The sequence below is a fragment of the Toxotes jaculatrix genome, chromosome 20 (assembly GCF_017976425.1).
Source record: "Toxotes jaculatrix isolate fToxJac2 chromosome 20, fToxJac2.pri, whole genome shotgun sequence".
In the NCBI taxonomy this organism is placed as follows: domain Eukaryota; kingdom Metazoa; phylum Chordata; class Actinopteri; family Toxotidae; genus Toxotes; species Toxotes jaculatrix.
This window is the reverse complement of record NC_054413.1, coordinates 19,399,738-19,412,343: the sequence shown is the minus strand read 5'-3', so window position 1 is coordinate 19,412,343 and position 12,606 is coordinate 19,399,738. Positions and strand designations below refer to the sequence as shown.

General features: G+C 44.0%; 1 protein-coding gene and 1 non-coding gene across 4 annotated transcripts in view; one reads left to right on the top strand and one right to left on the bottom strand.

Moving 5' to 3' along the window:
* The first annotated feature begins 5,498 nt into the window (after nt 1–5,498).
* The window catches only part of LOC121200233 (partitioning defective 3 homolog), a 291,059-nt gene continuing 283,951 nt past the window's right edge, over nt 5,499–12,606 (top strand). The window contains exon 1 of one of the 3 annotated variants that reach the window (XM_041065397.1): nt 5,499–6,029. In XM_041065397.1, the coding sequence (XP_040921331.1) occupies nt 5,910–6,029 (120 nt within the window). In that variant the 5' untranslated portion in view covers nt 5,499–5,909. The remainder of the gene's footprint in view (nt 6,030–12,606) is intronic. The other 2 variants (XM_041065396.1, XM_041065394.1) reach the window with 2 other exon arrangements.
* On the bottom strand, nt 12,281–12,352 carry trnaw-cca. Its single transcript has one exon. It is a non-coding gene; the product is annotated as a tRNA-Trp (tRNA).

Sequence of the window (12,606 nt, the reverse complement as noted above, 5' to 3'; positions counted from 1 at the left end):
ACACTGCAGAGAATAAGGGTACACCCTTATGCCAAAAAGGTGATTTATGACGGGGAAGTTGTTTAAGTCCCCTGAGTGAAGCTGCAGCTCATCAACAGATCTGTGAAGCATGCTGTCCTCCTCAGAAATTCCAACAGTTAAATGAGAATAAATGCAGTTAAATCACAGAAACTATCAGGATTTCAATGATTTGTTTTGGGGGTTTTTTTCAAAGCAAACGTACTTTTCATGTTATCTGTGAAATGAATCTGGGCCAGCTCCAGTCATTGATGGAGTTTTTGGAAAGGACTGGCCTTCGGTCCCGGTGCAGCTGTGTGTCCCACAATACAACACTGCACAGTGACCGAGTGATCATAGTTTCTGTGATTTAACTGCATTTATTCTCATTTAACTGTTGGAAACTGTATGACATCACTTCCTAGACCCTCCCACTGTATCCCCCCACCCCTTTTCTAACATCACTTCATTCATCCTACCCCCCTTCATTGTTTTTCATTCCCTTCGGATACGTCTGTCAGAGTGTGCGGACAAGACAGCGGGGACGAGGATTTTGTGCCGACCGTCCGTCGGTCTAAAAACCGTCTGAGACTCCGCCGTGTTAAGCGTCAACATCACATGGGGAGGGGGGCGGCACAACCACGTGAAAAGAAAATCATCTGCTAAGCTGTTGTGTTGATGTAGAAACGGCACCCTGACTGAAGGTGGTGGTTAGGTTGGAAGAGTGTGTCAGTCCTCCCCAATGATGCTCCTCTAACACTCCAGGCTCCGACACATGCGCGGTAGCTCATGAGGCAGTTGTATTGAACCACTGTATCGACGTGGCTTGGTCACTGACATTCGAAGCAGGTGAGTGCTTCGAACGTCATAAGAATCTATTTTTGAAGAATCAGTGTATATAGAGCAATAGGTATATAATATATAAATTAGATATAGATAAAGAGTTCTATAGATAGGTATGTGGATATATAATCCTAAAAAACATTAGATATAGATAAGACATATAGATTCATTACATATAAACACACACACCCCAGCCTCATCTGTGCCGTCTGAATGGATTTTTTCCAAGGCTGGGGAAATAGTTTGTAAAAGAAGAAACCGACTGAGTCCAAAAACTGTAGAAAAACTGCTGTTTCTTAATAAAAACTCAGTTACAAATAAACAGTTACACAAGCACACCCACTGCCCTGTTCTTCAAGCACACCCTCTTTACCCACGTACACATAAACCTCTTTACCAACGAAGCCCAAAACATACCATGATATAATCTGTATTTGCACCAGTACCATGTGAAAATGACATCAGTCTGTATTTGTAGAGCACATCTCATGAATGTCATTCGAATGTCCATTTCAATGTTTCACAACACAAAATATAAGTGAAGATTATGTAGAGTTATAATCAGCCAAGCAAAATAACAAACATGGTCTTCTATTATTATTATTATTATTATTATTATTAATAATCCATGTGAAACCACATTATCATCTGGTGCAGTCAAACAGAAAAGCACTATTTATCTAGCTCCATGACAGTCAGACTCCCAGCATATGCATGTATAGACGGCACCCTAACTCATGGTGGTGACTGGCTTTATGGAGAGTGTGGGAGCCATCCCCATTTCCCAGCATGCCCCAGCAGCATATGCATGTATAGACGGCACCCTGACTGAGATGAGAGTGCACAGGCTCTCGGGCCTGCTCGGGGGGCGTCGCACAGCCCGAGAGAGGAGCATGAGAGCACCCGGAGGATATGTGTTGTCAACCAGAGTTCTCAGTGTTGCATCACCTATTAACATCAACATAAAAATCACTCGGTCACCGTGCAGCAGTGTTGTATTGTGGGACACACGGCTGCACCGGGACCGAAGGCCAGTCCTTTCCAAAAACTCCATCAATGACTGGAGCTGGCCCAGATTCATTTCACAGATAACAAGTAAATTTGCTTTGAAAAAAAAACCCCAAAACAAATCATTGAAATCCTGATAGTTTCTGTGATTTAACTGTATTTATTCTCATTTAACTGTTGGAATTTCTGAGGAGGACAGCATGCTTCATAGATCTGTTGATGAGCTGCAGCTTCACTCAGGGGACTTAAACAACTTCCCCATGGTGGCTGACACTGAAACAGAACAATGCGTGTTCAATGTCTTTTCTATATCTGTTATTTAGGATTATATATCTATATACCTATCTATGTAACTCTTTATCTATATCTAATTTATATATTATATATCTATTGCTCTATATACACCGATTCTCCAAAAATACACTATCAACACTACTAACTCTCAAAACACCGAACAAACGCAACAAACCGACATACTCTGCAAAGGAAACTTCAAATGACCGCCACTATACAGAGCTATTCTATCCCTGAACACACTCGATCCCACCACGTGATTCACGTGACAAACCGAACCAATCAGGTGATTCCTATGACGTCCGAAGCACTCACCTGCTTCGAACGTCAGTGAGAAAACCACGTCGATACAGTGGTTCAATACAACTGCCTCATGAGCTACCGCGCATGTGTCGGAGCCTGGAGTGTTAGGGGACCATCAGTACGGAGGACTCCCACACTCTTCCAACCTAACCACCACCTTGAGTCAGGGTGCCGTTTCTAATGTACATGACCAGTAAACAAGGCCCTCAGTAAATCATGATTAATGTACAGCTGACTCTGACTCATCTTCAGGCCGCACTGATATATTCATGTCTATCAGCATGTTTGACTTTATCCAAATGTGTCCTCTTGCATGTTCTCTGTGCCTGGTGCTCGATAATGGGGAACCAACCCCACTTTGCTGCTCTATAATACAAATCTCATTTGAATATTTATAAATCAGTTCTTCTCTTGAGCTTAAAGCCAATTCCACAAGCTCACTGATGACATGTTTTACCAGTAAGAAGATTTCAAGACACCTTCAACACAGAAAGCTGGTGATAGAAAGGTGCAAAGGCAGAGGAAGGATGCGGTAAATTACACACGTGTGTCTGAATAAGTGTGTGTGTGTGAGGCAGTGTATATGTTAGAGTTGAATTCTCCAGCAGTGAGGTAAGTCTGTGATGACAGAGGCATGTGTCAGGAATGACCCCCTCCACTCCTGGGACCATGTCAGAGCACGTCTGCCATGGAAGTCTCACCTCTTTGTCAGCTACAACATCCGCTCTGAGATGCAGACACTCACACATGCTTTGTTTACCATGTGTCTTCTGCACCGCTGCTCGTCTGTCCACACAGAGCAAGTCTGGAAATGTTTGGACAAAGAACCTGGATTTTCTCAGGTCTGACGATCGAGTGAACTGGAAAATTGGAAACTTTTGTTGTACGATAGAAACACAAGACTAGACATTTTCTAAGGTTTAGACGTTTGCTGCCAATCAAAATCTTTTATCGGCCATGCAGTGATATGGCAGTGGAAGTAAATGGAAGATATGTTGCTGCATAAATCACACTGACATCTTTCTGTGGACACCCACACTTTTCTAAAACTACTCATCTTCTATTCTCCAGCCACTGTTTCAGTGGCATGTTTCTTTTTTTCATTATTACAAGATATAAGATAAACCAAAGTGTAAAGTAACTTTCTCAGATATAATTACATTTCTGTCACTCTCTGACTCTATAAACAGGCTCATTCCTCTTCCACAGTTATGGTGCATTTATTTTAAAATCTAATTCCCATACATGAGAACAAAAAACAAATGAAAAATAAAAAATTGGCCTTGGCTTCACTGTTGACCGAAGGTTTCTCCAGCAACACTTTCATGTACCACACAAACAGATCACTCTGTACTGTCAGTTACAGAGGAGACACTTCGTTATTTGTCCTGAGTTATACAGAGCTGAACGTCTTGTGCTCATTGTTGATGATCGGTCATGAACATGAGACTGAAGACTGTTAAGTTCTCTTAAGTTCCAAAACACAAACTGAATGAGACACAGAACCTTCTTTAGAATTGGAACTCAGGCCTTCTCACTCCCTTTATGTTCACCACTGTCTCACTGCTCCTCCTCCTCCTCCTCCTCCCTGCATTCCTCATGTGCAGTGGGTACACTACAGTTCAGGCTTTGGACTCATCTCACTGTAGCAGATTAGAAATGAGCCTGAGTCCTGGGGGAAGCATCGACCTGCTCATGGATGTTCTCTGTAACAAGACAGAAAAAAATGATATCGAATAAATACACTTTATAAAGTTTTGTCACTTGTGCCCATGTGATTTCTGGTGTTGGTTTTCAGTGTTAAGGAAGGTGTTTCTCTCTTTTTGCCACTGGGGGGAGTATCAGTCATGTGCAAAGTGAGAAACTGTGCTGGGGCAGCAGTTGGCAGAGTGGACTCCCTGTGGACAAACAGTTAAACTAGTTGAGGGAGTTCAGAAAACATCTGTAACTCCTGTGTAAGACGAAGCAGAGGTCGTCACACACTGCGTTAAATTTAAATACTCAGCAGCCTCCGCCTGAGTTAGTGAGGCTGATCTATGGATCATACCTTTGTGCAGGGCTGTAACCTTTGAAGGCCTCTTACATCCTGCATTGAGACTGTGTCTGTGAGAAAAGGGACTGTGGATCTTTCACTGGTGCTTGTGTTCACTCATTTGGACGACATCAGTTCATAAAGAAGAAGAGCTGCAGGGAGCGAGAGAAGCTCAGCAGAAAGGTTTCAGCTTTTATCAGTGAATTGGGTCATACTGTAGATCCAGCCTTAGGCTCATTCCTCATCCTGCACTGCAGTTCAATAATTTAGGCACACGCATAACATTAATATAGGCTCTGCTATCTGTGGCAGCAGTGCAGCTCACTTAAATACTGGTCTGACTGTGGTGTTTTTTCCTGCAGCTCCTCTGAAAACATACATGTAACTCATTCTGTCTCATCAGTTCCAGCTGAAACTCAACATCTGTTCGCACGAACCATGAATCACCAGGTTTTCACAGATAAATCAGATCTCACATACGTGTGTGATACGTGTTTAACCTGATCCTGGATCAGGGTTTCCTGGACTTATCTAACCTTGACTCCCACACACAAGAAACTCCATCTGATAAGACAGTGTCTGACTCCAGAGGGATCCCACATGAAATGTTTTCACAGCAGGCTGATATGCATCAGGACTTCACAGTCTTTGCAGGACTGTGTGCAGTGACAGTCCAGTTCTAATTTTTGGGTTGATATGTGTGTGTGAGGGCTCACGACCCACTCGTGCCCAGGTTTTGCCCTCCTGTGGGTTATTCTGGCCCTGACCCTATGATTTTAAGGAGCCACGGAAGTCCCAGACTCTGGTTCTAGTTCCTATTGATAAGCTACTGAAATATGGCTTAAAGTGTATTTGCTCACAGGGGTTATCAATCACCACAACATGAACCCAACAAAGATCTATTCAGAGGTGCTTTATTTGAAAAAGTTTTCCATTAAACCACACAGATCTGTACAGACTGCAAACCACCGTTTTAATCAACTTTCTATGGTATGAAAGCAAAGAAAGAAAGAAAGAAAGAAAGAAAGAAAGAAAGAAAGAGAAAGAAAAAAGAAAAACATGAACAGGATTCCGGTGAGTTTGTCCTCAGATCCAACCTGCATTGTCCTGGTTGGTGCTGGGAACATTCTTAGCGCCTGCTCTGACATGCGGGTGCACCCTCAGTGTCAGGCCAGTTGTGCGCTCTCGCTGTCGAAGCTTTTTTTTGTTGGGAAGTTTCTGTAAGTGAGTCAACGCGGCACAGGGAGGACGCCACCCAGCACCGCCGCTGGATCCAGCGCCGGGCTTCTCTTCTCCTCCGAGGACACAAAGACAACTTCGCGTCGGTCTCTGCACCACAGCTGGGGATTTAGTTCGTGCCCTTCGCTCTCCGGGGATGGTTTTTGTCGCTTTATTGTCGCTTTTTCCTCTTTGGAATTAACGCGGAGGAGAAATGAAAGTGACGGTGTGTTTCGGGAGGACCCGGGTGGTCGTTCCGTGTGGAGATGGGAATATAAAAGTCCACAGTCTCATCGAAAAAGCGGCCATGAGGTATAAAAAGGCGATTGCAAAGGTAAGTGCCCCGCGGCCCTCCCCCGGTGTGCTTTTGTAACGTGCAGCACGCTGCATCCACGACTGGCGCCTCAACATGGCGCTTTTCTCGGGCTAGAAAGAGGGAGAGAGTGGGCAGAGGAGAGACAGTGGCTGCCCCAAGAACCGGAGCCAGTGGGGACCCCCAGGGGCCCCCGGTAGAGGGAGAGTGGGGCAGCGCACTGAGTAAAAGGAGAATATTTCCACAGTGATTTGAAAGGAGCTGCTCAGGAATGGTAGCTGTCATCATGGTGGTTCCCTGTTTGCTCCACAGCTCATCTAAGAAGTTTGGAGTTAGATGAGCCTGTTTTTTGTATGTCAGGCTTTTCAGTTCATCCAGGATTCATCTTTTAAATGATGGAACACATGAGTGTGTGAAGCCTGTCTGCCAAATGTGAACGGGGCCTGACTAGGACGCTGATTGCTTTTCCCTTTGTGGCTTTCTAGTGGCTGTTCTTTAAAGCCCATTAAATGGCTAATGAATGAATTAAAGTTTGGAACTGTTGCCATGGTTAGTGACAGCACTTTCTCCTCTTTGCCAGTGGGTGGTTTTGCCATTGGAGTCACGTTAATGCAGCAGCTTTGCCTCAGGGGGGCTGGAATACCCTGACGAACCCATGCTTGTATTTCCAAACGATATCTTTTCATTGTTTTAGCTTTGGGAAACGTTTCAGCAAAGATCTAGAGAGGGTTCAGTGAAGGGGATCATTATTTTTCCCTGTGTATTACCAGAGATTCTGAGCTTTGCTTTGATTACACTTCTCATTTCACACCTGTATGCTCATCACCACAGAGACAAATACCTGTAACTTCCTGGTAAAGATGAATGTCCACAGTTGCTCCTCAGTAGATTTTCCCGCTGAGGGTGAGCAGTGATGACGTGGGTCGACAGTAACTCTCATTCTGGAAGAGCACTTCCTCCTTAGACACACAGCAGCAATCACGCGCACATACCCACACACACATCCACTCCCCTGTTTACCAGTGCTTGATGGTTTTCCATGGTTCAGCAGAACGGAGGCGACTGGTCCATTGATCCATACAGCGGTGCTGTAAATAGAAGTGTAGGCTTTCCCTCTGGAGAACACTTGGCTCTGGGTCAACTACCGTATTACAGGCCAGCCGAGACCTTTGGACTACAGGAAGACGTAATCACACACAGGTCACTTCAGTTTTATAATATTCCTGTAACTGACAACAGCACAGACTTAATTTAAAAATGAAAAAGTTGTTTTTTTTATGGCTGCATTTACAACATAATAAAAATCACAAGCGTCCTTAAAGATATCACAGTATTACATCCCACAGCCGGCAGACACTTTGTCATTCAGTATGCGTTTAAATGCTCAAATCTAATCAGTATTTATTATTGTTTTGCCATAAAAAGCATGTAAATCAGACACATTCACCCAAGACATGAGGCAGCTCGGGTGTTTCAGTGTTAGCATGAAAAACAGAGGAGCACAGGAGAGTGAAAGAGGCGTCTGCCACCATGCAGGAGCCTGGAGTGTTTGTAAAACAGTGATACAGAGAAGTGCAGGTATGTTGCTGTCAGTCCATGTCAGTGTGGGATGTTGGTGACATGTCAGAGTGGTCATGAATCTAACAGCTGTCAGTGTGTGGACGCAGCCTGGTGTGTTCTCTTAGTTTGCTTCATTTGGTTCTGATCCAATGAAAAAATAAGATAAATCACAGACTCTAAGTTCTGGTCTGATTAAGTTACTGAGCCTTAAGTGTTCATTTATCTTCTCTGGTCTCACAAGGAGCTCAAAGAGAAATAAGTGATGATGAGCAGCGTTAGTCGAGACTGCAGCTCAAACTGATTTCATGAACAATGACAAACAGGACAGAAAAGACTCGTCTACTTTTATTCTCTCACACTTTTAAATACGAAAATGCTAAAATATATGGCGCAGGACATAAGTTGAACACACCTCCATTTTAACTCTGTTATGTCAGTTCTGCGAAGCCTGTGCTCTGTTTGCTTTTCGTTCTCTGTCAGTGATCTGTGAAATGATTCTCCTCTCCGTGTTTGAGGCTCTGAATTAGCTGTGTTGAACCCACTCAGACGGTGCCACAAGCTGCTCTGGAGGATCCGATCTTCTCTGGAGACACTCGCAGGCTTCATCACAGTCCCAGTGGGGACCAGGAAGCAGGCATCAATCACCCACTCAAGCACCATTAACTTCAGAGTCAATCTGGTCTACAGTATTCACAGTCATGAAGGATTAATGCTGAAGGGCTTTTCAGGCTTCTCATCCTGCCTTTCTCTTCACAGGCCTGGGCTGTGCCAACAGGACAGCCCACAAAATAACATATTCCTCCTGCTTACATGACTAAAATCTGGTTATTACTCGTGTATCGCTTGAGATGGCATATGTTATTTTGCGGGCTGTCCTGTTGGCACACATAACACCACATGGATGTAACTGGGAGATTCAGCTCTTTGCTCATTCTCTTACAGTCTGGCTTCGCTCACATCTGGTCCACCTTCAGAGACATAAAACAAAAGAACAGTCAAGCAGACAGTCACTGGATCCATAATTTGTGGCTCTAACTCTAGAGCTTTAAACTCTGCATCTCTAGATCTTATTTGTCTTCTGCTTTCCCACAGCTACTCCACCTAAATGTAGGTTAAAGCCTTTTTTCCTCCCAGAATTCCACAAATTCAGGTTTGCAGACATGTCACAGATGTACAGTATCTTTAGGAGACAACAGAGTTACAGAAAACCGTGGCATGAAAACAGTGAATAAGTGCTGGATAGTAACATGTTTTTCACACAGAAAACCAGTAGTCATCATGACACAGAGGGACACACAGGGACAGGACACATACACTGAGACAAATGGACAACAAAGAACTACAATAATCTGCATTTCAGCTCCCTGGACCCTCACATCTATCAGGTTGCCTGTTTCTGACCCTTGCCCTATGGCTTCCAGTCTCCTCGGGTTCTTGTCAGTTCAAAGCAAACTTAGCTGTTGGGTAACTTTTAGTTCTACCTGGTGAGAAACAAGAGAAAGTGGAAGGATTCAGGATAGACACTGTTCTGCTGCAGGGCAGCATCAGGCAACGGAGCATCTGTTTGTAACAAAGTGTTTCAGGCAGCATGTTAACTACATCTGTTTGTGTAGTAGAAACCAGGCTCTGGGCCTTTTTACAGAAGGAACGTTTAATTTAGAAAGTTATTAACTGCATCTGTAATGCAAAGAACAGTTAAAACTGTTTTTCTGTTCTGGGAAGTGTTTGCTTTAGTTTTTAATCCTCGCTGGTTCTCAGGTAAGGACCTAACATACCGGTAAGTCTCTGCTTGCGCAGCTAAACAGAAACACACTGCAGAGAGAAAGGAGGAAGCACCTTAGGAAAGGTTGTCAGTGCTCATTAGTTCACTACACTCAGCACTTTCACTGGTTATGCAATGAAGAGGAGCTGCTGGATGTGAACAGGACTATTACAGCAGTGGATGGTAATTGGGGGGATTATCATGTGAGTGGGCTGTAGAACGCTGCGCTGTATAGGCCCTGTAGGATGATGGGATGCAATGTGACTGATGGTAACTGAGTATGAGTAGGTTTATGGTTCAGCTGTGGTCAGTGATTTTTTTCTGCCACAGCAGGGGACAGAGCAGTAGAAGAGGAGGAGTGTGGACTCAGTAACCAGCCTCCTGTTGTACTCTCTCTTCTGATTTTCTTAAGTTTCTTTTCTCCTGTATCTCAATCTCTCTCTTTTCTTTCCTCCTTTCTTCTCCAGCTGGTCAGCACAGTGTTGTCTTGTGGTCCAGCCGCCTGAGCAGTGTCCTTGCTTTCGTGCTAACTCCTTCCAGGGGAATAGCTGCCTGCCAGTCTTTGAGTAAAACATCAGACACCCGCTGCCTCAAACAGTCACGAGCTGAAGTTTGCCCAAGCATCCAGAAAAGATGTTCAGCACCCGGGCTGCACTGCATGCTGTCTGCAGAGAGTCTTTTCAGTTTCTTGTTTTTAAAACTAACATGTTAAAAACTGCAACGTAAAATGAAAAAAAGAGCATGCAGTGGTGCTTGCAGAAAACACAGTGCAAATAGCCTGTAATTTCCCATGGAGGCTGGTAGCAGCATGTTTATAGCAGCATACAGTGGTGACAGTAAGTGGAGAAGCAGACGAGCAGTTAAATACCAGCCTGAAATGTTGCTCGAGATCTTAAAGAACTATTTTAATGTAACTATTGTTCAGTCAGTGTAGGAGCATATGCAGTTATTTAGGCGCTCCACTCAAGCACATATGGGATTGAAAAGAAACAGTGAGTGTTAAAGTTAAAGTTGTGATTTTCAGTTTTAAAGGTGTTTGAAGTGCAGGGCTGCTTATTACGTAAACATACAGAAAGACAACCAAGCTGATTTTTAAGGCCAGACACTGTGTTTTGTTCTTGAATGTCAAAGTCGGCTGACCTGGCAACAACCACACAAGTAAGAAGTGAGGCTGGTTGTAGCACAGGCCCCTCAGAGCAGCACCAGGGAAGATCAAGTGTCTGCTAATGTCTGAGGTTTGGAGACAACAGTAACTAAATATAAAATCTGATGAGTATAATAAAGTTCATGTTTATCAGTTTGTATTATTAGGGTGTATGTACATAAGGGTCCACAGGTCCTGCACCAGGAAGTGATGTTGATGCCAGACAGAGAGAGAGAGCTCCACCGCACCAGATTACAGAGTTAGTACAACAAACACTGTGTCACTGTCCAAATATGTAAGGAATGCACTGTTGGTACTGCAGACATTAGTATACATTCATGTGGCTTTGCATCTGAGTCAGTGTCAAAGAGAATCTGAGACTACTTCCATGCAGTCTGTCCAGCTGGTCCCATATCTTCCCCAAACAGTGCCTCTATTCATGGTCAAGCTAGGATGACTTTAGGTCTTCCCCATTTGACTAGCATGCATTTCAGGTGTGCACTCAGGTGCTGCACATGGCAGAGAGGGCACATGCGTGCATGCAAAGGCTGCATGTGACTGCAGAGGGTAAAACATCAGCTGCTCTGGACGCACTGTGCTCGAGTGTTGCACAGAAATCTGGGAGAATCTCTGGCAATATCTGCTAAACACAGCAATGCAAACAGGCCACATGCCATAATGGTAACTGCCACAGTCTGAGTGTGCCTAAACCATGCCAAACCATTGCGTGCCTGGTTTTCCTCTTGCATATATTTCGTGCTGGGGCATTCTGGGTCAGGGTCAGTTTCTGTTGTTGCTGGTGATGTGGTTTTAGTAGTTGATACAGTTTTTTTCTTTTTTGTTTCCTTCATGGTTTTGCTGTGTTTATCCTCCGGCCTTGGTGTTAAAAAATAGAAATTCCTTTTGTTGTCAAATCACTTACAGATTTAGCAGGACCTGACAGTGTGGCAGGAAGCACATGGTGAATTACTGGATGTGTTTCATGTTTAAGCTTGTTTTTGTGTGTGCTCTTCAGTGATTTTTTTTGTTCTTGCAGAGATAACGTGGTTTTATTCAGAAATAGCTCAGTCTGACCACGTCGACATATCAAACATGACTTCTTGATAGCTGCTAGCCTGTGTTTTCCTACCTCAGCCACAGCTTTGTGTTGGTCGGGACTCCATGTTGTTATCGTAACCCAGTGGTTCAGATAACCCTGATAATCATTAGCCTGAACCGTTAGAGGCTGGACAATAGAAGCGATGCTCTGCATGTGATCCTGCATAACTTAGATGTGCACTGAAGGGCTGAATCCTCACAGCTTCAGGAATCGTAGACCTCAGGGATGGTTTCACGAGCCTCCAAAAACATCCTATGTTTCTGGCTATTCAAGCTGTAGTGTGAATATAAAGTCACCAAGAGCTCTTTGCTAAGCCATTTCAAACACAAAACATTTGCATTTGTGTGTTTGAAGGACTCTTTTAGTTTCATTAAGCAGATTTACATCCTGCCAAACTGAAGGGAAATCCTGACTGGAGGATTAGTTTAGGCTATCTGATTAACTGACTGACAGGTATGAACCATATGAAACATTTCAATGTTACACTTCATTATCTGCAGCATCCTGGATCTGTGCTCTGATGCATGTGGTTAAAGTTTCCAGTGAGGTGAGGCAGCAGGGGATGAATGTTATCTTGATCTGAGGTTCTGCCATGAGTAATGTATACAGTCGCAGAGGATGTTAGTCATCTTTGTTTTCTTTTTTTTTTTTTAATCAGAGAAGTACTGTGTGTGCGCGCCAAAGGCTCGAGGTGCGACTTAAAACTTTGACCCCGACGTGATTTGAACACGCAACCTTCTGATCTGGAGTCAGACGCGCTACCGTTGCGCCACGAGGTCCTGATGGAGGTGGGGCACAACTTGTGTTTCCATCCTGGACTCTCTCCTTCTCTCTCTCTCTCCCTCTCTCTCTCTGTCCAATGACATTCAGAGTTTAGAAGGAAAATCAAAGTCTGTTCTCATCATTTTCCTCTTCAGTGGAAATGAAGTGCTGGTCAGATGATTCCCTGACAAAAGACAGAGCTGTTAAAGTGTTTCAAGTTATTTCTTACTCCATAATTTACTGTCATCCATTTTTTTTGTGTGCCTAAAAG